This window comes from Trematosphaeria pertusa (genome assembly GCF_010094035.1).
Source record: "Trematosphaeria pertusa strain CBS 122368 unplaced genomic scaffold BU26scaffold_4, whole genome shotgun sequence".
Lineage (NCBI taxonomy): Eukaryota > Fungi > Ascomycota > Dothideomycetes > Pleosporales > Trematosphaeriaceae > Trematosphaeria > Trematosphaeria pertusa.
This window is the reverse complement of record NW_022987215.1, coordinates 270,117-290,431: the sequence shown is the minus strand read 5'-3', so window position 1 is coordinate 290,431 and position 20,315 is coordinate 270,117. Positions and strand designations below refer to the sequence as shown.

General features: G+C 51.2%; 6 protein-coding genes across 6 annotated transcripts; 3 read left to right on the top strand and 3 right to left on the bottom strand.

The window, feature by feature from the left end:
• Positions 1–533: 533 nt before the first annotated feature.
• Positions 534–9,188, bottom strand: BU26DRAFT_548515 (polyketide synthase PksD). Its single transcript, XM_033831946.1, has 11 exons — positions 8,928–9,188; positions 8,726–8,870; positions 8,402–8,670; positions 8,005–8,347; positions 7,858–7,948; positions 7,645–7,801; positions 6,718–7,588; positions 6,503–6,653; positions 1,900–6,448; positions 1,528–1,848; positions 534–1,478 (listed from the first exon to the last, which is right to left on the bottom strand). The coding sequence occupies exons 1-11, from the start codon at positions 9,096–9,098 to the stop codon at positions 648–650; spliced, it is 7,899 nt and encodes a 2,632-aa protein (XP_033686695.1). The 5' UTR covers positions 9,099–9,188; the 3' UTR covers positions 534–647.
• Positions 9,189–10,279: 1,091 nt separating this feature from the next.
• On the top strand, positions 10,280–11,206 carry BU26DRAFT_602220 (uncharacterized protein). The gene is made up of 4 exons (XM_033835332.1): positions 10,280–10,358; positions 10,406–10,420; positions 10,471–10,548; positions 10,599–11,206. The coding sequence occupies exons 1-4, from the start codon at positions 10,313–10,315 to the stop codon at positions 11,129–11,131; spliced, it is 672 nt and encodes a 223-aa protein (XP_033686694.1). The 5' UTR covers positions 10,280–10,312; the 3' UTR covers positions 11,132–11,206.
• Positions 11,137–13,579, bottom strand: BU26DRAFT_516471 (putative multidrug resistance protein fnx1). The gene is made up of 7 exons (XM_033828338.1): positions 13,039–13,579; positions 12,857–12,990; positions 12,672–12,795; positions 12,410–12,616; positions 11,986–12,357; positions 11,569–11,936; positions 11,137–11,523 (listed from the first exon to the last, which is right to left on the bottom strand). Exons 1-7 carry the CDS (start codon positions 13,230–13,232, stop codon positions 11,216–11,218), a joined length of 1,707 nt encoding a protein of 568 aa, XP_033686693.1. The 5' UTR covers positions 13,233–13,579; the 3' UTR covers positions 11,137–11,215.
• Positions 13,580–14,143: 564 nt separating this feature from the next.
• BU26DRAFT_602218 (uncharacterized protein) lies at positions 14,144–15,998 on the top strand. The gene is made up of 5 exons (XM_033835331.1): positions 14,144–14,515; positions 14,576–14,595; positions 14,648–14,755; positions 14,805–15,190; positions 15,247–15,998. The coding sequence occupies exons 1-5, from the start codon at positions 14,284–14,286 to the stop codon at positions 15,689–15,691; spliced, it is 1,191 nt and encodes a 396-aa protein (XP_033686692.1). The 5' UTR covers positions 14,144–14,283; the 3' UTR covers positions 15,692–15,998.
• Positions 15,999–16,393: 395 nt separating this feature from the next.
• Positions 16,394–18,552, top strand: BU26DRAFT_516469 (cytochrome P450). Its single transcript, XM_033828337.1, has 5 exons — positions 16,394–16,782; positions 16,829–16,979; positions 17,035–17,094; positions 17,141–17,758; positions 17,821–18,552. The coding sequence occupies exons 1-5, from the start codon at positions 16,720–16,722 to the stop codon at positions 18,456–18,458; spliced, it is 1,530 nt and encodes a 509-aa protein (XP_033686691.1). The 5' UTR covers positions 16,394–16,719; the 3' UTR covers positions 18,459–18,552.
• Positions 18,553–18,571: 19 nt separating this feature from the next.
• BU26DRAFT_241648 (uncharacterized protein) lies at positions 18,572–20,311 on the bottom strand. The gene has a single exon (XM_033821025.1). It carries the CDS (start codon positions 20,136–20,138, stop codon positions 18,762–18,764), a length of 1,377 nt encoding a protein of 458 aa, XP_033686690.1. The 5' UTR covers positions 20,139–20,311; the 3' UTR covers positions 18,572–18,761.
• Positions 20,312–20,315: the final 4 nt, after the last annotated feature.

Below are 20,315 nucleotides of genomic sequence, written 5' to 3'. Positions count from 1 at the left end.
TCCATGGAGAGTCGATTTCTTGAACAGGTCCCGTAGGATGGGCGCTCTTCATAGCACATCCAGAGTAGATACATTCCTAAGTCTCGGGGCTCTCGAGTTTGTTAGGAGATCATTACCATCGAACATTTCCTACCTTGCTCTGAAAGGGGAGGATGGTGTAGGTAGTTAGCGACTACACCTAGGGCTTGCTTAACAGTTTGCTGTTGCTACAGCAAGTATAGCTTTAAATCCTACTTCTTTTACTTAACTTAACCTTTAATACTATAGATAAGCTTTCTTTAAAAGCTAAGATATACTAGATAAGAATTCTTCTTTAAGTAAGAATATATAGATTAATAATAAGAAATAGTAACCTCCTTTCTTTAAGTAGACTTAAAATTTAAAAAAAGAAAGGCAAAAAGAGAAATTTTTTTACGTTACGTAGTTTTTCTTTTATCTACCTTATAGGACAAATAACCAAATAGTTGGGTAGCTCTTAGAGCTACGTTAATTTAGTAATTTTAGTTAGTTAGCTAATGAAGACTTCATAGCTGGTTAGAACTCGTTAAAAGTAGGCCTTTGAGAGTTACATCTAATGTCTATCTAGCATACTTTGCGTGCCCTGTATCCACTCCCACTATCAGTACCACAGCACCCTATGGGCGCAATCATTTCTTCTCTACGGCGCTTTTCTTGGCCACTAGAGCGCCGACCGCAGCAATCGTCGCGCCACCCATGATGTCGAACACAGCAACATCGGCTCTGAACTCTTTGCCGATCCAGTTTCGGAGCTCTACCGCCACGAGCGAGTCCACCCCATATTCAAAGAGCGGTTTACTCGGGTCTATATCGTCTGCGGGCATCGACAGTGATCGCGCCAGCTTCTGGGACAGGGCTTTTACGACGACTTCGGCGCGTTCTACTTCTGTTCCGGCATGCCTGAACAGAGTCGCAGAATCTTCGGCTTCATCCTGCATCATCCGCGCCGCGCTAGTCGACATCGAAAAGCTGGAGAAAAGAGGACGCCTCATGACGTCGGGAACTTTGATACCCTCAGCTTGCAGATCCGCGGGCGTCACAGTACCCATAAGGATCTGACTCCTCAAAGGGTCGGTGACGGCTTGCGAAGGGTCGCAATGGTGATCAAGGAGACACATGAGTTCATGCTCTTCAATCTGTGCCATATCTGCTCCTGCCATTCGAAAATTCTCATACTCTTCCTTCTCGGAGATTATGCCGATGGTACGCATCCAGCCCAGATTAATCGACAATGCCTTCTGGCCGTGGGCGGTGCGGTAGCGCGCTAAGGCGTCCTGGAAAGTGTTGCCTGCCGCATAATTTGATTGCGACACATTGCCGAAGATACCAGCCAAGGATGAAAGAAGGATGAAGAAATCAAGGCTCCGAGGGAGGAGGGTGTGAAGATTCCAAGACGTCTGCACTTTCGAGCGTACGGCGGTCTCCCATTGCTCGAACGTCATGTTGTCGAAAATCGCGTCCTAAAGCATATGTCAGCACTCTGTTCCTCCGAAGACTAGTTGAACTTGCCTGCAAGGTCATGGCAGCGTTGATGCAGCCCTTGATAGGTGGCATAGTTCTTGCGCAATCTTCCAAAAGCTTAGACAGTGATTCGATGGACGAGACGTCACAAATGGGTGCTACCACAGTAACACCATTACGTCGCAAATCTTCCACGAGCTCGATGGCGGCTTCTGTCTTCGGTCCGGATCGCGACGGGAGAATGAGGCTTTTGACTCCCTTTCGCATCATCCACCTACTAATTCCTCGCCCGATTCCTCCCAGGCCTCCGGCAATCAAGTACGAGGCGTTTTCCTTGAAGCACCAGGCTCGATGAGTCGTAAGGAATTTCTGTTTGATTAGGTCAGTGCTTGCTGTGAGTGGATGCGTCGGTGGACTTACTGGAACGACATCGGAAGGCTTGCTGTTGATCACTATCCGTCCGGTATTCTTCCCGCTCTGAAGAAATCGGAAGGCTTCTTCTATGACGGACACGGAATAAACATGTCTTGGATGCGGGTACTGAATATCGCCGTTGGCCCACAGTCCCATGGTACAATTCAAGAGATCCTGAACAGTCTCTTTCCTACTGGCGAAGATATGCCGAAGGTCAACCGCAAAGAATGCAGCATTCTTCTCGAAGCAGGCCATTGGGAGGCTGGAATTGGCTTTGATATCAGCCTTTCCAATTTCAATGAAGCGTCCAAAGGGAGCTATGCATTCCCACGATGCCACAAGGCCGTCTCCGGACAGGGAATTAAGGACCACATCGACACCGTATCCTTTTGTTTTCCGTTTCACTCCCTGTGCGAATGTCGTGTCTCGACTGTAAAAGATGTGGTCTTCGTCAATGCCAAGGGACATCAATAACTGCTTTTTCTCAAGATTTCCCACAGTAGCAAAGATCTCTGCTCCAATCATCTGAGCAATCTGGATCGCTAGCTGTCCGGTTGCGCCGGCTGCCGAATGTATCAGCACTCTTTCTCCTCTTTGGAGACGGGCAATCTTGACCAGACTGTGATACGCGGTCATTGCTGGAGCAAGAAGAGAGACAGCATCCTCAAATGTCATCGCGTCGGGAATAGGGATCGCTTCCAGGTAATGGGACCGAGGAAGCTGGCGCATGGAGCCACACCTGACCATTATGACTCGGTCACCAGGCTTCATCGCTAAGCAGTTGGATCCGACCCTAGTCACGTAACCAGCCGTGTCGAGACCGAACTCATTTTCCTCCAGGCGACCCAGTGCAATAAACACGTCGCGGAAATTGAGTCCACAAGCTCTGGCTTCGATCTCGATCTCATCGGCCCCGAGATGCTGTTGGTATACTGGGTCTTCGACAAATCGCAAAGAATCTAGCGTCCCGGGCGTACCCACATCGAACATAACCGGCGGCCCCTCACTCCATGGCTGCATCTCTAGTGAGGGGTATACTGCTGATAATACGTCGTTGTTCATCGTCTTTTCTTCGACCAAGCGTCCAACGGCGAGTTGGCCATTCCGAACCACGTACTCCATCTCAAGGGAAGACAACTCGAATGAGTGTCGAAATACGGATTCGATATGTTGAGCATGTGCATCGACATCGCGTTCGTTTCCTTCCAGCGCGAGCGTGATGATTCGACTGTTGCTAGATTCAGATCTCATCGTTCGTAGGAATCCGGTCGTCATCCCTGCGAAGGGGTAACCCGAGTCGGCGATATCGGCGGAAATGAGCCACAACACGTTTCGGACTCGGGTCATTAGGTATTGCAAAGTTTCGAATCCTCCCTTGGTCAATCCTTCCAGAAGCGACCTTCCAACCTCGCACAAGAAGATAACATAGTCTTCCGGGACAATGTTAATAGACGATATGCTCCCGAGATCGGCAACCTCGAAAAGATATGAACCCGACTGAGAGAAACGATCGCGGATGGCATGGGCGAGGTTTTCCTGAGCTGTAGAAGAATGATCATAGCAAAGTACGATCCGAGATTTCGAAGTCAATTCTTCTGGAGTCGTTGTCGTTGTCGAAGCCATGATGCTCCAACTGTGACAAGCATCATTCGGATAGTCTCGCAGGACCAGATCGTTCCCGGAAAAGCCGTTCTGCTTCAGCAGGCCATCCCACTGCCACTCCGTTGTCACTTGATCATGGTCGCCCAGCCGCCAGGTTTCAGTGCCGCGCCACCAGCCGGGGAGGGTTCCAAAGCCGAACTGCAATGCAAACGCGTTGGGTCCGGTGATTTCGAAGAAAAGAAGCTTGCCTCCCGGCTTCAAAGCTTTCTGGAGATTCTGAAGGGTGCTACTCAAACTCTTTGTTGTGTGAAGAACACTTCCAGCGACTACCATGTCGTACGCACCTTCCTCAAAACCTTGCTTCGAGATGTCCCGTTCGAGATCTAGTGCTTTAAATTCCATGCGGTTCTCGAATTGTCGAAATTTAACCCGGGCGTTTTCGAAAAACGCATGGCTTACGTCTGTGTACATGTAGCGAGAGAATCTCGTGCCACCGTTGCATTGCTCAAGGTCTCCGAGAGCCGAGAGAACGTGGCTTGTAAAGCCACCTGTCCCAGCGCCCACTTCGAGGATGGCAAGATTGGGATTCTCATGGGAGGCTAGCTCTAGGAATGTCCGGAACCGATGGTCGCACATACTGTGGAATATGTCTGCGTAGAAGCGTTCTGCGAGATCAGTGGAGAAGATGAGCTCAAGGGGATCCACGTCTCCTCTGACAATTGCAAGCAGGTTGCGAGCGACGGAGATGTACAATGTCCAGTCAGGTTTCAAGGCCTCGACTTCAGCAAGCAGCTGGTCAAGAGGTGGCTCAGAATTCCGCAGTTCTTTGGTCGACGCGCTGCGCTCCTGTTGGACGCGTCCCATCCATGAGATATACTTCTCCAAATGAGGCGGAGCCATTCTTCTATCGTGTTCGGACACCTGTGCCAGCGCCTCTTCAATTACCAGGCAGAGCGCCATCGTGAGCTTCTGGTCGTATTCGATCATGGCATACTCGTCTCCTGTGAAGCGCTCTGCCTCGCATGCGGTTGCTATCTCGGAAGGGCGCAACATAGACAAACATGGCTTCCACTGGATACCATGTAGTAGCTTCCGGTCGAGACCTCTGTGCTGGCTATCATCTGCTACGGGAGATAATTCCAGTCGGCCGACTTTGCATAACAGAGATCCATCGTCGGCAAGGACGATAACGCTACCCTCCACCCCTTTGCCACCTTCTTTGAAACGGGCTGTGGATGCGATTCGTACTCGCGATGTCTGAGGGCTCTTCCAACCCGAAGCAGTGATGTATGTGTCCCGCAGCCGATGAGGGACTTCGGTGGGGATTTGATCTGTCAGCCCTCTCGTCGGCGCCAACCAACAGACTTGACACGCTGCATCAATGATTGCAGGATGAACAAGACCTTCGTATTCTGCGGTTGGTAGTGAAACATCAACTTCGCCAACAGCGGTATACCCATCCTGGCAGCGGATATTCTCAAGAATGCTGAAGGACGGCCCATACGTAATGCCACGATCACTACAGTATTTGTAGAAAGTGCGCGACTGCAGGGGTCTCTTACAGCTGGCTGAAGCATTGCCATAGGCCGCCAAAGCATCTCCATGCGCAAGCATGAGCTCTTTGCCGCCATCGACCTGGGTCTGGGGCTCATTCAACTGGACCTGAATTGTGCAACGGAAGCACTCTGTCCAGGTCTGCTCGTGATAGGTGGAGATCCAAATTTCGAACCACTTTGATTCCTTCTCGTATGGCTTGCGAATCGGCCGCAGATTGATAACCGTCTCGACCCTGCTTTCATCGTCCGGTCCAGACCTCAGGGTAATCGGACTCTTAAACTCGGCGTCCTTGATCAAAAAGCCCTTTACGATCTTGTTCTCGGGTACAGTCTGTTTGACGGCTTCGATGGCCATGACGAGCATACCAGTGGCTGGGTAGATGCAACTGCCACTGACGACGTGGTCATGTACCCAAGGCAGCTCTTCGGTGCTGATGATCTTCCTCCACTTTGGTTCTAGCGGGTTCCAGTCCTGGGCTCGGGCACCAAGGACGTCTCGCGGGACTTGGCCTCTCATCCTATAGTCGTAGCTCATCCGAGTCTCATGCCAGTATCGTTGGGATCGGTCGAATGGGTACTGAGGCGTATCGACGAGGAATGAAGCGCCAGGCTTACTCGCGTCTCCTTGATTGTTTGCGGCAGTAGCTGAAACTGCGTACCCATAGGTAAACAGCGTCCCGATAAGCTTCAATAGAGCGGTTGCGGATGACTCGTTCCTGGATAGAACCGACGTATATCGGACCTCAGCTTTCCGCGGATTCCGCTCGATGATGTCCATGCACGGCCGACGAAGCGCAGAGTGAGGACCTACTTCCACTAAATCATATACGGGCCTCATTCGGGGTAGGCCAAGTTGAACCTTGGAGCTGGCGTCGAGTATTGATTGCATCGCGTCGACGAAACGAACCGGGGATACTAAGTTGCTCACCCAATAATGGGCTCTGGAAACCAGCTTTGGCGCCACAGGCTTTCCCGTCACGGTCGAAATCATGGGAATCGATCGGTATCCAGTAGCGGCCCGTGTCAGCTCTCCCATGAGTTCCATATACTCTGATGCGATAGCCTTCATGGCCGGCGAATGGTATGCCATACCGGTTTTGAGCTTGTGAGCAAATATGTTGTCTTCGTCGAGCTTGTCTTTCAGAAGGTCAATGGTGCTCTCATCTCCGGACAGGGTGACATTGCGAGGGCTGTTGATACATGCGATAGCCACGTTGGAGCGGATCGTAGCGTCTTCGATCCTCCTTTCCAAGTAACCAGGAACATCGTCGCTAGAAAGGTTGGCCGATATCATCGACCCTCGGATCGGGCTAATTCTCGAAAGTTTTTCCGCAAGAAGGCCTCTATAGTACGCTACTTTGCATGCTGACTCAAGAGACAGGGCGCCGATGGAGTATCTTAGGAATCGTTAGCCAGGGCTCTCCAGGCCAGACAAAGGAAGCGGTTCTTACGCTGCCGCAATTTCTCCCGATGAGTGCCCTACGACAGCGTTGGGCGCGATTCCTAGGCTCTTTAGAAGCTCAACGAGGGCAATTTGCAGCGCGGTGCAAATTGGTTGGCTATACTGCGGCCTGCTAAGGCTCTCGGAGCCCTCGAGCTTCTCTGCACTGTTCGTTAGCCAAAACCTTCGTAAATGGCCCATGGCCGACATGGGCCTTAGACTTACCCAATAGTGACCAAGGACAACCTAGCTTCGCAAGAACATCGTCAAACTGCTGCAGTGTGTCGCTAAAAACGCGGTACTGCAAGAGCTCCACTCCCATCCTCACGTACTCCGCTCCCTGGCCGGTGAACACGAAGGCTAGACCAGTCTGGGAAGACCTATGGGGCTTCGAGACCGAAAGGTCTGCTTCTGGATCAGAATACACGGGATTGACGATTGCAAACGACCTCCAGAGCATTGCAGTTCGTCGAGCGGACAGTGTGAACGCGAGCTTTTTCAACTTGGAAGGATCTTCGGATATACGCTGGCGGTAGTACGGCAGGTAACTCTGGACTGTCCTGTTCAAGGCGTTTTCGTCGGCTGCGGACCATACTAGTAATTGAGGGCCTTCTACTGCGCTGCGTGGCCCATTGGGGGCATCACCGTTAGTACATGGCTCCAAAACTCCGTTGGTGTGCGGTGCCCGAAAGCCATTAGTTATACTAAGTCCATGCAGGCCGTTCGTAATTCTGTTTTCGCATGCACCGTTTAAAGATCCCAGGTCGCGAAAACCATTAGCCTCAATATGCTTGTATGCCCCGCTTATAAGGCCTGTACCATTGGTATGTTCGTGGTCCTGCGTTCCGTTTGGTGCGGCCTTCTCACGGTGGAGCCGGATCATGGTGTCGCCATTGACAAGATCTTCCGGTGTCGGATTAGTGAAGCGATTATGTGGAATTGATGAAGTGCAGTGATTGCCTGCAAGATTATGCGCACGCAAATAGTGGAATGCGTCGTCCAAGATGATATGAGCGTTGGTTCCACCGAATCCGAATGAGTTGACTGAGATCCGGCGAAGCCCTTCGGATGGCCACCTCATCAACTCGGTAGGGACCTAAGATGTATTCGTGAGCAAAACCCTACTCAGTCAAAACCATCGTTGCTGCTTACCTTGATATTGTAGAACTCGGTGTCAAGCTGAGGATTGACCTTCTCGAAGAGCGCGTTCGGTGGGAGAACACCTTTCTCCAACATCAAGATGGACTTCAAAACACCAGCCAAGCCACTACCGCCCTCCAGATGTCCGATGTTGGCTTTGATCGAACCACTGGCTGAGTATAAGAAACGGGGACGAGCTTGATGTTTGGAACGTGGATTACGTACACATAAAGCGGCTCCTCCGGAGTCCTGCTAGTGCGAAACACCCTACCGATGGCCTGCATCTCTAGTGGGTCACCCACCGGAGTACCTGTACCTGAAATTACCGTTAGCACTGATGGAGCGCTGATCTTGGTTTAAAGGTGAACTTACCGTGAGCTTCGATGTAGCGCGTCAGTCCAAAGTCCAATCCTGCTTTCTCATATACCCTTCGGATAAGCTGTTCTTGAGAAAGAGCGCTTGGTTGAGTGAGGCCGGGCGTATGACCATCCTGGTTCGTAGCCGTCGAGCGGATTACGGCGCGAATGGTATCGCCGTTGCTGATTGCATCTGAAAGTCGCTTAAGTACCACTACAATGGTCCCCTCTCCCCTCGCATACCCATTGGCCCGGTGATCGAAGCTATGGCACACACTATCTGGTGACAAGAAGTTCATTCGAGATAGCATCAAGGACGCCTCGGGACTCAGGATCAAGTTCGACCCCGCCACTAAAGCCTGATATCAAGGTCAGCAAGTTACATCTAACAAAGTGGAAGAGGTACAACTCACCATGGAGCTGTCGCCGTTACACAACGAACCGCAAGCAAGATCGATCGCCACCATACTACCGGAGCAAGCGGTATCGATGTGGATGCTGGGACCAAGAAAATTGAAGAACCAGCTCACTCGATTTGCCAGGATGGCGTGAGCAGTTCCAGTTGCGGTGGTCCGGGGCATGTTGTCCCCATCTTTGAATAGAATTTGGCTGTAGTCATCCGCCATACTTGCCTCGTAGACTGCCGTTTGGGATCCTGACACCTGGTCCAGCGGAATTCCGGCTGTTAAAATTAGCCTCGCTGAAGCCACTGACCATGAAAGAAGCACAGTGCATACCATTCTCTAAAGCTAGGTATGACGTCTCAAGCATGAATCGCTGCTGGGGATCCATAGCCGCTGCCTCTTTCGCCGTAATGGAGAAGAATGGCGCATCGAAGACTCCCGGATCCTCGTCCAGGAAATGTCCTCCTCTCGCTTTGAGCTAGCATTCATGAGTCTGCACGGCCTATCGAGAATAGCATACATATGTTAAACGTACTGAATTCTGGTTGCGAGGGTTGGCGTCGTAGAACGAGTCAAGATTGATGCGAGACTCAGGCCAGTCAGTCATCACATTTCTCCCTTCCTCTAGAATCTCCCAGAGCGATTCAGAGTCTTTCGCACCCTGAGGCAGTTTGAAAGCGAACCCGATAATGGCAATTGGCTCCATCTTAGCGGTGACGTCGAAGAGACGAGTGAAGAGTGCAACACCAAAGATATGAGGCGTGCAACACGAGGAATACGGGAAGTGTAACAGCTAGGCGCAGCAAAGCTTTAGCATGGAGGCCTCTGGAAGCTGGAGGCAAGTACCTAAGTATCTAATCCCAAACTATACTGTCGAGGGGTTACACAGGGCAGTGACAGAATATCTACCATTGTTACCATTTTCGGATATGCCTGAAGAGAAGCAACTACGCCGCGTCTCAGATTATGACATTCAGCATTCAGCCAATAAGAGGATCTTATTTACCGACATCCTTCACCCCAGCCCCTTCTGTTGGATGAAATAAGCATTGAGGCGTTCGTATTCGGTGTTCAGTTATCAACCTAACAGAGTCCAGATGCGGCCCAGACTCTTCGCCCCTTTGCCTGTTCACATGCAACATTCAGAGCGAGTGAACTCTCCACGATGACTCTCCGGCTAAAGGTATGCTAACCCAGGCATGGTACGAGCGTCAGACTTAAGGGCCTTCGTTTGAGCGTATATTGCTCGGGTTAGATTGAAATCCGTGCTCCAGAAGCGGCGTGGTAAGAAACCCGGAGTTTCAGATGTATATGCAGATGCTTTGAGCATGAGCATATCAAAATCTTGCTCGCGCAGATACGGGGTGTTCCAAGACGCTGAGCGCAGAGGACGATAAAGGAATGCGCTTCGGCCCGAGCATCTATGCGGGTCCTCGCAGGCCGCTCAGCCTTTTCCACGCGGCCAAGCAACCAGGAAAAGAGCGCCACGGCGGCCCTTCATTCTTAGTGCATCGGTACTTGCCTCCGGTTTGGAGACTTTTCGGCCCCTATCACATCCTGTTGATACCTAGGTATGCCAGATATCCATTTAATAATTGTGTGCAACTTTCAGAGGAAGCGCCGAGAAGCTTGGGGACATAATCTGGGTTATCATGCTGACGCTTAGAAGTGCAAAGACCTAAAGAGTGGGTTATTATGCATGCTGTAAGCGATGTGGCTGCATCCTCCGGCGGATCCCAAAGCAGCCATTGCTTAGCGGTCTGCCTTGGGACCTACGTGGTGTCGTATTCGCAACTTAACTCCGCCCCAAAAACATGACGTAAGGCAGACATCAATGAGTTTACCCGGTGTGGATACTCTGGACTTCTTTTATGTTTGCGCACCTGAATTCGGCAGCAGCTTGAGCAAAGGGATCTTATCATGCGTTTCCTATGCTTGCACGGAATGGGGACTAATGGGAAGGTATGCTGAGCGCTTCAATTAGTTATGATCTAACTGACCTATTCTAGATATTCGAAGTGCAGACCTGTGTGTGAACCGGAGCTTACCGCCCAAAAAAGGATCTGACTTTCAAGCAGCACGGATCCGGCTGAGCCTTGGAGGGGGCCACGAATACGTGTTCGTCGATGGCTCAGTATCTGCTCCCGCGGCTCCAGGTATGATAATCTCGTCTATCGCTATGTAGTTGGTAGCTTAATATTTCAAGGAGTGGACCTGATTACTTCGTCGGGCGAAGAGTTTCTACGATTTGCCAAAGACGATGACGTCGACTCGGCCATGCAATTATACAACGATTTATCGAGTTTCATTGAGAGTGAAGGTCCATTTGATGGGGTTATGGCATTTTCCGAAGGCGCTGGAGTCGCTGCATCACTTCTCGCGTACCAGGAACGATTGATGGCAGCTCAAAAGAGCAGCCCTTTTCGATTCAAGTTTGGAATATTCTTCTGTGGAGCAGGTGCATTTGATGCTGAGTCGCTCCAGCAGGGGATATTGCGGGAACTGGATCCTTCTGTCGACGGTCGGGTTATTACTATGCCAACAGCCCACATCTGGACCAGGCACGACCAGGTTCATCCTGGATTTGGACAGAAGCTGAGGGCATTATGCGCGGATGGGGTAGCGGAGGAGTACTTGCACGATTTTGGTCATTCTGTTCCCGGCGCTCAGGGAGAAGAAGGCGTGGTTGAAGCCACTCGGGTTATTCGCAGGACAATTGAACGTGCAACGAGAACGTAATAGAGCGGGACATTGCCCAACTTATACCTCAATAGATACACGAATCTAAGCATGGCCTGTACTTTGAACCAAGAGCGGTTCTAGTTAAACCATGATCTGTTTCTTCCTCCAGAGAAGTAGTGCTGATGGAATCTGCGCAATCGCAAAAGCACAGAGGACCCACATTTGAAGATTGTACCCATGTGCCAAAATACCTTTGATGCTTTCCTGATCTTGAACGCTGAACTGAGCTAGCGACTGCACCGATGGAATGGACTCGCCGGCAAGGTGGCCGGATTCAAGGAATTGCGCAAGTTTGGGCCTCGTGTAGCTGTTGAAGACAGACGTTGCAATAGCGAGCACGATCGCTCCTCCCATAACACGTAATTGTGAGACGGCTGCCATCCCAACGGCTATATCGTTAGTCTCGTTACAATTCAACGGATCAAGCGGCTTACCTTTATCGCGATATTCAACTACAAACGGCACAATCAGCAAGAGAGTGGAGATATTGATCCCGCAACCAAATCCGGCGATGACTTGGTAGCCATATGTGCGTGGCGGAATATGGGAAGACTCTGGGAGAGAAGCTAGAAGAGCAAAACCAATTGTTTGCAGAACTCCGCTGACGAGAACGATGAATATGGCCGGTATTTTGAGTTTGCTGGCCATCATGGACGAGAACGCTGATCCAATCGGAGCGGCAAAGGTAAAGGGCATCGTTTGAATTCCTGCTCTCAACCCAGAGGAGCCGTGGACCAGCTGAAACTTCTGCGGTAGCTGAAATATGGCGACGAACCATGGGCCACCGAGGAATACAGCGTTTCTAGGAATATGAGATACTTAAAGTAGGGGTTTGGGATCGATAAGCTTACAGAAGTAGGCTCAGCATTGCGCGGTCCTGCATAAACCTCCACGGCAGAACAGGCTCAACGGTCTTGCTATGGTTAGTAATGTATCTCTCCCAGAGCACCAGAGAGATCCACAAGATACCCGATATTGTCAGCAAAGAGATCACGTAGGCGGATTTCCAAGGAAATTGTGAGTCCGCTTCTTCAAATCCAGCCGTCATGGAAAGTGTGGCAAGAAGGAGGAGGCCCGCTCCCATCAGATCTACCTTCTGCGTGGTTTCCTTTGCTATAAGTGTCTTAAATGTACGCCGTGGACGGTCTAACTGTCCGTGGTGAGGAAAGTTCTTTGGGAGGGCGAAGATTGCGAAGATTAATGCTGGAGCAGCTGCCGGAATGCTGGGACGAGTTAGAAAGCATCCCATTGTTTGACACGGAGAATTCTGCTCACTTCAACAGGAACACCCAGCGCCACGTGGACCTCGAGCTGATAGCGCCTCCTATAATAGGGCCGCAGAGTAGCGAAATGGCATACACCGTGCTGAGATTGGCGACATACTGGGCTAATTTCTCCGGTGGAACCAGCTCGGTCAGCATCACGGAAGCCAGTGCGAAGCAACCCGCACCTCCAACACCCTGAAAAGCGCGAAGGATGATGCTGTAACCAAGTCAGCGAACTGAATTCGTCCCAGTGCTTGGTATGGCTGCCATACAGCTGTGTCAAGCTCTGCGATGCACCACAGCCCGCGGAGAACAGAATAAAAATCGATATTGACAAGCTCAGCATGAGCTTTCGTCCGAATATGTCGCTTAGTTTTGCGAATATTACGAGTACGCCTGGGCACGTCAGTACCTAGGTATAGATCATCGAGCGCGTGATGTATCTGCGGTTCCATACCAACGTATCCCAGAAGATAGCTGGAGATGATCCAACCCACGTTATCAAATCGACCGAAGTCGTTGGTGATGGCTACTAAGGATGTCGTGACGATGGGAATCTCCAGATTCGTAAGAAAGAGCGACATAGCTAGCCTGCAATGACTTCAGCGTGATGTGGAATGCTACATCTGCATCACTTACGACGCGATTATAAGCCAAAAGCGAACCCCAACGATGTAGATGACATGATTCTCGCCGTCTTGAAAATCTGATGCATCTTGCGAACTTCGAATAGGCTCCTTGATCTGATCAGAGCTGGACCGTAAGATTGGTGCGCCCGGCTCGTGTGAAGCTTCGATGTCGCCGGAGATAGGCGTGGACGCTTTCTGCTCCATCGTCGTGTCGCGGAAGGTTTGTCGCCGATGATTCCGAATCTAGGCCGTGGTACGCGATGTGATCTGTAACAACTGCATTTTTGAGAAGAAGTGTCGAACGCGCGACTCTGAGAGACTCCACGCTCGTCAACCATGCGCCGCGCCGCATGGGGTGAGCCTCGGAACCTTCCAGGCCCAGCGTCGCCTTTTCATTGCCTGTCAAAATTCCAAGGGTAGATTGTACCGTCCAAACAGCCTTTGCCTAATTGTGATGAATTGCGGCACGGTTCTAGGCATGTATCGCGGGGTCAAGCGCAAGGGTGCTAAGATTGGGGCCGATTTTCTGGGTACTGGTTTAGATTAACCGGACAACATCCTCAACAATCGTTCCACAAGCTCTATCATAAGGATTATAAGGCAAACGGGTAAGCGAGGGACAAGAAGCCAAGCGTAAGCTGTGGCCTAGGCGGCAGGCGTCCAGCCAACCACAGCACGATGAGTCTAGCCGAATATGCAGGCGGCCAGATGGACACGAGTTGACGGACTTGGAATGCAAGCATGAGAATACTGTGTACGCACTCTTTGATTTCGAGAAATCTCCGCTTCCAAACGGGCAGACAAAGCCTTCGGTCTTGCATGCGGCATAGGGCGGACGGGAGGCATCCGTTCCCGCCCCGAGATCTCCGAGGATAGATCATCTACCTATCGCTCAAGCATGGACTCCGGTGCGGCTTGACCCATGCTCGCCTGCATGGTATCAATGTCGCACAGCGTCCTAATCGTTTGAAACTTCTGACCACCATCACGGCCAAATGCCGCCAGGATCAAACGCTACGGGCACTTCAGAACGCCACATGCGCTTTCGGCGACTTGGCCCTGCTTATGAGTTTCAGCCGTTGTGGGATCTCGGATTCTATCATAGTCCCCGATGGAGCGCGTATGACTTTCAACCCCACCATCGTCCCCTGTGTTTATCTGCGCAAGTACAAGAGTTCGCCGGCGTCAATCTTCGCCTAGAGTTTTCGGCGAGGTCAGGTTTTGGCCGTAAGCGTTCCGCACCGTCACCCTCAACATGAAAGATCTTTCGTGGTTCAACTTGCTCTCGCCGGCTGAGCAGCAGGCACTTCTTGAGGGTCCGTCGATGAAGCCTCCGCCTGGCGTTATACCGAACTTGGTGAATCCCCCGAACAAAAACGATTTGGGATACGGTGTCGCCACCGCCTCTGCTCTGCTCTGTGGGTTACTAGTCGTCCTCCGCCTGTACGCTCGAGCCTTCTATCACAAGAAGATGGTTATTGAGGACTGTAAGTGGACCCGTATTGCCCTAGCGAGCGGGTTTTGGTTCATATGCTGATGATGGTTAGCCATTGCGGTTGCCGCGCTGGTAAGATCTTAACGCCACTCCATCAACACTATTAAATCTAATTGAGCCCAAGGGGGTGCTCGCTGGCTATCTCTATTGCGTCTGGAAGGTTATTGACCACCCTGGGATCTTCATTCACCTATGGCATGTTCGGATGAAGGATTTACCTCACGTCCTCTACGTGAGTTTCACTGAAAGACATCACTGGTAGTGTTGGCTGATACGCGCAGTATATGAGCACCGGAGCCACTGTCTACGGAAATGTCATCATGCTCCTCAAGACTGGTATACTCCTCGAATGGGCCAGAATATTTGTTCCTCAAGGGTTCAAGAATGCGTTCTGGTGGACCTGCCACTCCGTTATCGTCGTGAACGTCATGTTCTACGTTATCTGCACATTTGTGGAGATATTTGGATGCAACCCACGACGAAAACTTTGGGAGCCCACTTTGCCAGGGACGTGTATGGACATGGCTAAGGTCAACATTGTCTCAGCATCCATCAACTTCGCTTCGGACGTTATCATTCTGTTCCTCCCGCAGAAGGTTATTTGGGGGCTACATATGTCTTTGAAGAAGAAGTTTGGAGTTGGAACTCTCTTTGCAGTAGGCGTCTTGTATGTCCCCTACACTCTGAGTAATTTGAGGAATCGGCTAACCAGCATTGATAAAGCGCTTGTGTCTGTGCCGGTTTCCGCATTCACAGTGCGTCAAACTTCTCGCGCAGCGACGATATACTCTACAGTGCTTCTGATATGGGGCTATGGTGTCTTGCCGAGATGGTGGCGGGGTTCTTTGTTTTTTGCTTGCCCGCCACACCTAAGCTTCTCGCCGACTCGCCTTGGATGCGCAAGATCCTTTCGACTTTCAAGACCTTCTCAAAGCAAACTTCCGAAAAGCAGTCAAGCTCCTCTGGCCCGGTTCCTATCCCGTTCCGCCGTACGTTGAAGCCTTCGGCAGACCCGGAAAGCCTATTCACGGACTCAGACAAATCGGACTTTCTCCCTCTCTCAAACGTCAGCGTCACTTCGGAGTTTACTCTCCAAGAGCACATCGAAACTAAAGATGTGGCAGACAAGAACAACACTCGTGCTCAATACCAGTACACGCTACCCTAGATAGGCTTAGGAAACCGCGTAAGGTCTGGGTTTTTCTAAAGAGTGGTACAGTGGATCTACACGAAGGCCGATACACGTTGCGTGTTGGTGGCAATTCCACCGGTCAGATAAGATATTATGGTTTGCATGGACTATCAGAAGGTATGTTGGTTCAAACGCGTCATTGCGATGGACTATTAGCTGCGGCTCAGGGGTGTCCAACAAAATTTCCTGCTTCGGTCCAATACTTCGGAACTTCTGTGTAGTGTAACTTTCACATAGAAAGCGAAGCTAGACTGTTTGACTGTTAATATTGATACTTGGATCCTTATCTTTTCTCTTCGTCTAGAATGCTCGCATCTTTCCTGCCGCGGGATAGATTCATAAATGAGAAACACGGGCAGAGAGTGCATACGCTCTCCCATCTTGACTCCTACCCAGGTAGTTTTGAGAGCTAGTTGACCGTGGTTCGTGCTGTTCGTAAGTACAAATCTGCATGCGCGCTGCAATCCCTGTACTCGGTGCCTTCCTTGGCTTGGTTATATTCGTCTCTAGTCTGCCTGGTGGCCGGGAAGCTGCATGTCATCCTGCAATAAACCTGCGCATCTCGCCAAGGCAGCCGGCGCCGTTCCGACAGCTTGGTTCGTCGTTATCATAATGCAGGCTGGAGCCAAGAAAAATTCAATGTACACTGCCTGCTACCTCTTGTCGCAACCATTCATCGCCATTAGCGCCCTTTTTCGGACTCCGAATAGGCATTGCGAATTATTCGCTGTGTTTGTGAAACGAAAGTGTTGGGAAAGCCATGATTCACTGTTATATGCCAAGGGGGCACAGTCTCTTGCATACCTACGGTAGCTGCGCTATCGCCCCACTGAAACCGTTTTGTGGTCTGACTCACGTTTCGCTCCCACAAGGCTGTCCTCTATTGCGTTCACGTATCCTCCTGCAGAGGACAGCTTCCTCCGTCGGCGGACGAGCTGGACGGCCATCCGCGTTTCTGACTTCCTAATTTGCCTTCCGATCCAGCGCTTGGACGAGAGCCCACGATGCCGACATTTCAGCTCATACTGGATCTTTGCAAGCTGCTTCTAGCCGCTTTCACGCTGAGAGTAGGGTTGATCGCTCGACTTCTGGTTCTATTGCTAACTCTTCCAGTGTGTTCTGGTGTATTCCTATCGCATCTTCCTCCATCCCCTGCACTCGTATCCGGGACCCTTCATCGCAAAACTAACAGACTGGTACGGTGCATACTATGCAATTCAAAGACGCCTCCACGTAGTCACATATGAGGATCATCGGAAATATGGTGCAGTGCTGTCTAGAACGGTATCTCGTCGAAAATCGCTAACGAAGAACCTTAGGACGCGTCCTCCGTCAAGGGCCGAACAAGCTAGTCTTCAACTCCGTCGAAGCACTCCACGGTAAGGATGGTTCTTGCTCGTCCATCATGCAAGCTAACCGGAGCAGACATATACCAGAATGACCTCCTGTCAAAAGCGAGCTCATACCTGGTAACTCAGGTATCGCCTTCGATATTCAATCTGTTCAACGTCATCGACAAGCGCCTGCACCGCACCAAGCGGCGCATTATCGGGCAAGGTTTGAATGAGCGAGCGATGCGCCAGTTCGAGCCCGTCATGAACGAGCAGATCACCATCTTTCTGAAACAGCTCATCAGCTGCTGCCAAGAGGGCGAACCTGCAGACATGAGTGATAGATGCAGCTGGCTTGGCCTAGATATCAGCGGCGAGCTAGGTTTCGGACGCGGCTTCGAACTGCAGACCGACACTAAGAACCGTTGGATGCCCAAGGGAATTTCCACGTCAAACTACCGCATCAGCGTTTACATTCAGTTTCCGGCGCTTAAACATATTGGGTGGGAAAAGCTGTTCTTGCCAATCGTTCTGCCCAAGGTGCTCCGATTCCATAGGATGGTAAACGGCATGATTAAGGCGCGCCTCGCGGAAGAGAAGCACGCCAGGCCGGATCTATTTTCCTCTGTCTCAGACTTCAAGGACCCTGAGACTGGTGAGGGTTTGAGCAGAAGGGAGCTATGGTCTGAATCTACGTTCCTAATTCCCGCTGGTAAGCCGTCCATGGCATCTCGGCGAACAGTCCAAAGCGGCGTACTGACAACGTGCACTCAGGAGGAGACACCACCTCCACCCTAATGGCTGCCTCTTTCTTTTATCTCTCGCGTTATCCCCCCGTCTATCGGCGGCTAGCCACGGAGATCCGCAACACTTTCAGCGCCGGCGCCGAAATAAAAAGCGGGCCCAAACTCGCTAGTTGCACCTACCTGCGTGCGGTTCTTGAGGAAGCACTTCGTATCACGCCGCCCAGTGGTACTACGCTGTGGCGGGATGTACCAGAGGATGCGAATAGCGCCAGTCCTCTCATCATCGACGGCCATGTAATTCCACCCGGTACTCGCGTTGGCCTCAACATATACACCCTTCACCATAACGAAGAGTACTTCCCAGAGCCGTTTAAGTTTAAGCCGGAGAGGTGGCTACCAAAAGAGAATGGATTGAGTGCGGAGGAGACGAAGCGCATGCATGATGCGTTTAGTCCATTTTCGATCGGGTCGCGAGCTTGTGCTGGGAAGGCAATGGTATACCTGGAGGCAAGTCTTGTTGTAGCAAAAACGGTGTGGTACTTCGATTTTGAATGTGTGGATGAAGGGGAGAGTCCGGTTTTCCAAACGGAGGATCAGTTTGGCTCTCGGCATTCGGGGCCTAAGTTGAAGTTTTGGCTCAGAGGAGACATGTGGAAGGAGTTGTAGAGAGTATCGAGGGAGATAAGAAAATATTTCGCTAGTGTATCAATTCTATCTAGGTGGTCATCATAGGTGGCGCCCCAATAAATGGCACCCACCTTCATTCACTGCCCTTGTTTGATCCTCAAAAGGCTATCCTAAACCCGTCCAGCCAAATCAAGCAAGCCACTAGCTCAATCCTCGATTTTGGCTATAGCTGCTGCCATGCCTTTGACATTTCATCCCCCTCCCTGCTCCAGTTGTCATTCATGACTGAATCCTCCACACCCATCCAACTAACATGTCAACATTCCGCTCGTTCGCCCTTAGCTAATGGTAGATTTCGACGGCAAACCCCGCTTCCTTGAGCTCGTCCCATTTCGGATTGTCGTCTGAACACATGGTCGGATAATCAACGCCTCGATCATTCCGGCAGTGAAGTTCTAGGGTCCGCAGGTGTGGGAAAGAGCCCATGCTAAGGAGAAAGCAATCTAGAAAGTCGCACAGTTGCTTAGTGGGGTACAGGAGTCCAAGAGTTTGCAAGCTAGCGGGAAGCAGTTGGCAGAGGTCTGGAATAGGCTCGCCATCTTTGAAGAGTGCGTCTTGCGGCAGGACGAGTGTCTTGAGCTTGGTGAGGACAGTAAGGGTGGTTGGCGAAGGAAGAGTCCCGAAAGGATTGATGGAATCCAAAAACCCGGGGTCCTCCCCGCTCTTCACACCCAGCCAGAAGCTCTCGAGTCTGTCTGAGAGGTACTCTAGTTGAGGTCCGAGATAGTCCCAATCGCCGCAGTGACGGGAAGCGTCATATAGTCGTACAAGCGTTCCAGGTCCTCTGCCGGGATCTGGAAGGTGCAGCAGGTTGCTGATGTGAACTTCCAGGCGCGCCATGTTGGAGAATATCGGGTGGGCTAGTGAGTGGCCCAGATGGGGCTGTACGGCATGAGAATCGAAGGGAACCCTTTGCGTTATCGCCAAAGTCGTAATGGCCGATATAGTACCAGGTGAGATGCCGTGATTTGCCATTTCCTCAGGTACAGGCATATGGCATACTACGCCAAGACGGAGGAATTGAAGAGACGATAGCTTGAGCCATTCCCATTGGAAGTAATCGCCGTAGAAATGAAGATGTTGCAGACCCTTCAAGCCAGGTATGAGGTTCAGGTCAATGGTGCCGCCCATCTTATCGCCTCGAAATAGCTTCTGCCATATGTGATACGTCGGGCCATCCTCTGGAGTAACGCTTAAGGGCTGAAATTCGAGCACCTTCAACGTGGGAACGATAGCCAGCAGAACTCCTCCCCATGCGTCATGGTCTCCCAAGTCCAGCTTGGCAATCCAGTCTTCCCGTACACTTGCCGAAGCAAATTTCCGAACTACTTCCACACCTTTGCGCCGCATCTCCGCAAAGCCAAATCCCTCCTCTGGCACGCGACATAGGCCCGTGCTGAAAGTAAGCCGGTGGACCTTCTCCGCGTACTCCGGGTTGTCGAGCAGTGTGCGGATAAGATGAAGCAGCCGATCGTCCGGCTCCGTTCGCAATCCGTCACGGCCATATGGTGGGGGTATATACGGTCGGCTGTAGAGGATGTCCCGCGCGATAGGGCTGAATTTTTTGCTGACAAGGTTGAGGCTGCAGAGTGACTGCTGATCGAGCGAGGACGCGACATTGACCAGCAACTCGTTGGCGAGCGATGTGATGGACGCCATCGCTGGTAGGAAATTGTAGGTGTGGGCTTGATGTAGCTGTTATATGAGTGGTGCTACGGATTTCAGAGTTGTAGAGAAGAGAAAGTGAAGAGAAGAGAAGAGGAGTGAAGAGCAAGTGAAGAAAGTGATGTAGGACCATGGTCGGGCGCGACTTCCCTACACGTCAGAGACTTGGCA

Excerpts from the sequence above, each read along its gene's own strand:
- BU26DRAFT_516471 (XM_033828338.1), bottom strand. The coding sequence starts at position 13,232 with ATGGAGCAGAAAGCGTCCACGCCTATCTCCGGCGACATCGAAGCTTCA. Across the intron at positions 12,796-12,856 it reads CTATCTTCTGGGATACGTTG|GCGTACTCGTAATATTCGCA; the intron begins GTATGGAACCGC and ends TGACGTGCCCAG. Across the intron at positions 11,937-11,985 it reads GCAATGCTGAGCCTACTTCT|AAACGCTGTATTCCTCGGTG; the intron begins GTAAGCTTATCG and ends TCATATTCCTAG.
- BU26DRAFT_548515 (XM_033831946.1), bottom strand. The coding sequence starts at position 9,098 with ATGGAGCCAATTGCCATTATCGGGTTCGCTTTCAAACTGCCTCAGGGT. Across the intron at positions 6,654-6,717 it reads TTGTCCTTGGTCACTATTGG|AGAAGCTCGAGGGCTCCGAG; the intron begins GTAAGTCTAAGG and ends CGAACAGTGCAG. Across the intron at positions 6,449-6,502 it reads TCGGGAGAAATTGCGGCAGC|ATACTCCATCGGCGCCCTGT; the intron begins GTAAGAACCGCT and ends ACGATTCCTAAG.
- BU26DRAFT_516469 (XM_033828337.1), top strand. The coding sequence starts at position 16,720 with ATGCCGACATTTCAGCTCATACTGGATCTTTGCAAGCTGCTTCTAGCC. Across the intron at positions 16,783-16,828 it reads TAGCCGCTTTCACGCTGAGA|TGTGTTCTGGTGTATTCCTA; the intron begins GTAGGGTTGATC and ends TAACTCTTCCAG. Across the intron at positions 16,980-17,034 it reads TGAGGATCATCGGAAATATG|GACGCGTCCTCCGTCAAGGG; the intron begins GTGCAGTGCTGT and ends GAAGAACCTTAG.
- BU26DRAFT_602220 (XM_033835332.1), top strand. The coding sequence starts at position 10,313 with ATGCGTTTCCTATGCTTGCACGGAATGGGGACTAATGGGAAGGTAT. Across the intron at positions 10,549-10,598 it reads ATCTGCTCCCGCGGCTCCAG|GAGTGGACCTGATTACTTCG; the intron begins GTATGATAATCT and ends TAATATTTCAAG.
- BU26DRAFT_602218 (XM_033835331.1), top strand. The coding sequence starts at position 14,284 with ATGAAAGATCTTTCGTGGTTCAACTTGCTCTCGCCGGCTGAGCAGCAG. Across the intron at positions 14,516-14,575 it reads GAAGATGGTTATTGAGGACT|CCATTGCGGTTGCCGCGCTG; the intron begins GTAAGTGGACCC and ends GATGATGGTTAG. Across the intron at positions 15,191-15,246 it reads CTCTTTGCAGTAGGCGTCTT|CGCTTGTGTCTGTGCCGGTT; the intron begins GTATGTCCCCTA and ends GCATTGATAAAG.
- BU26DRAFT_241648 (XM_033821025.1), bottom strand. The coding sequence starts at position 20,138 with ATGGCGTCCATCACATCGCTCGCCAACGAGTTGCTGGTCAATGTCGCG.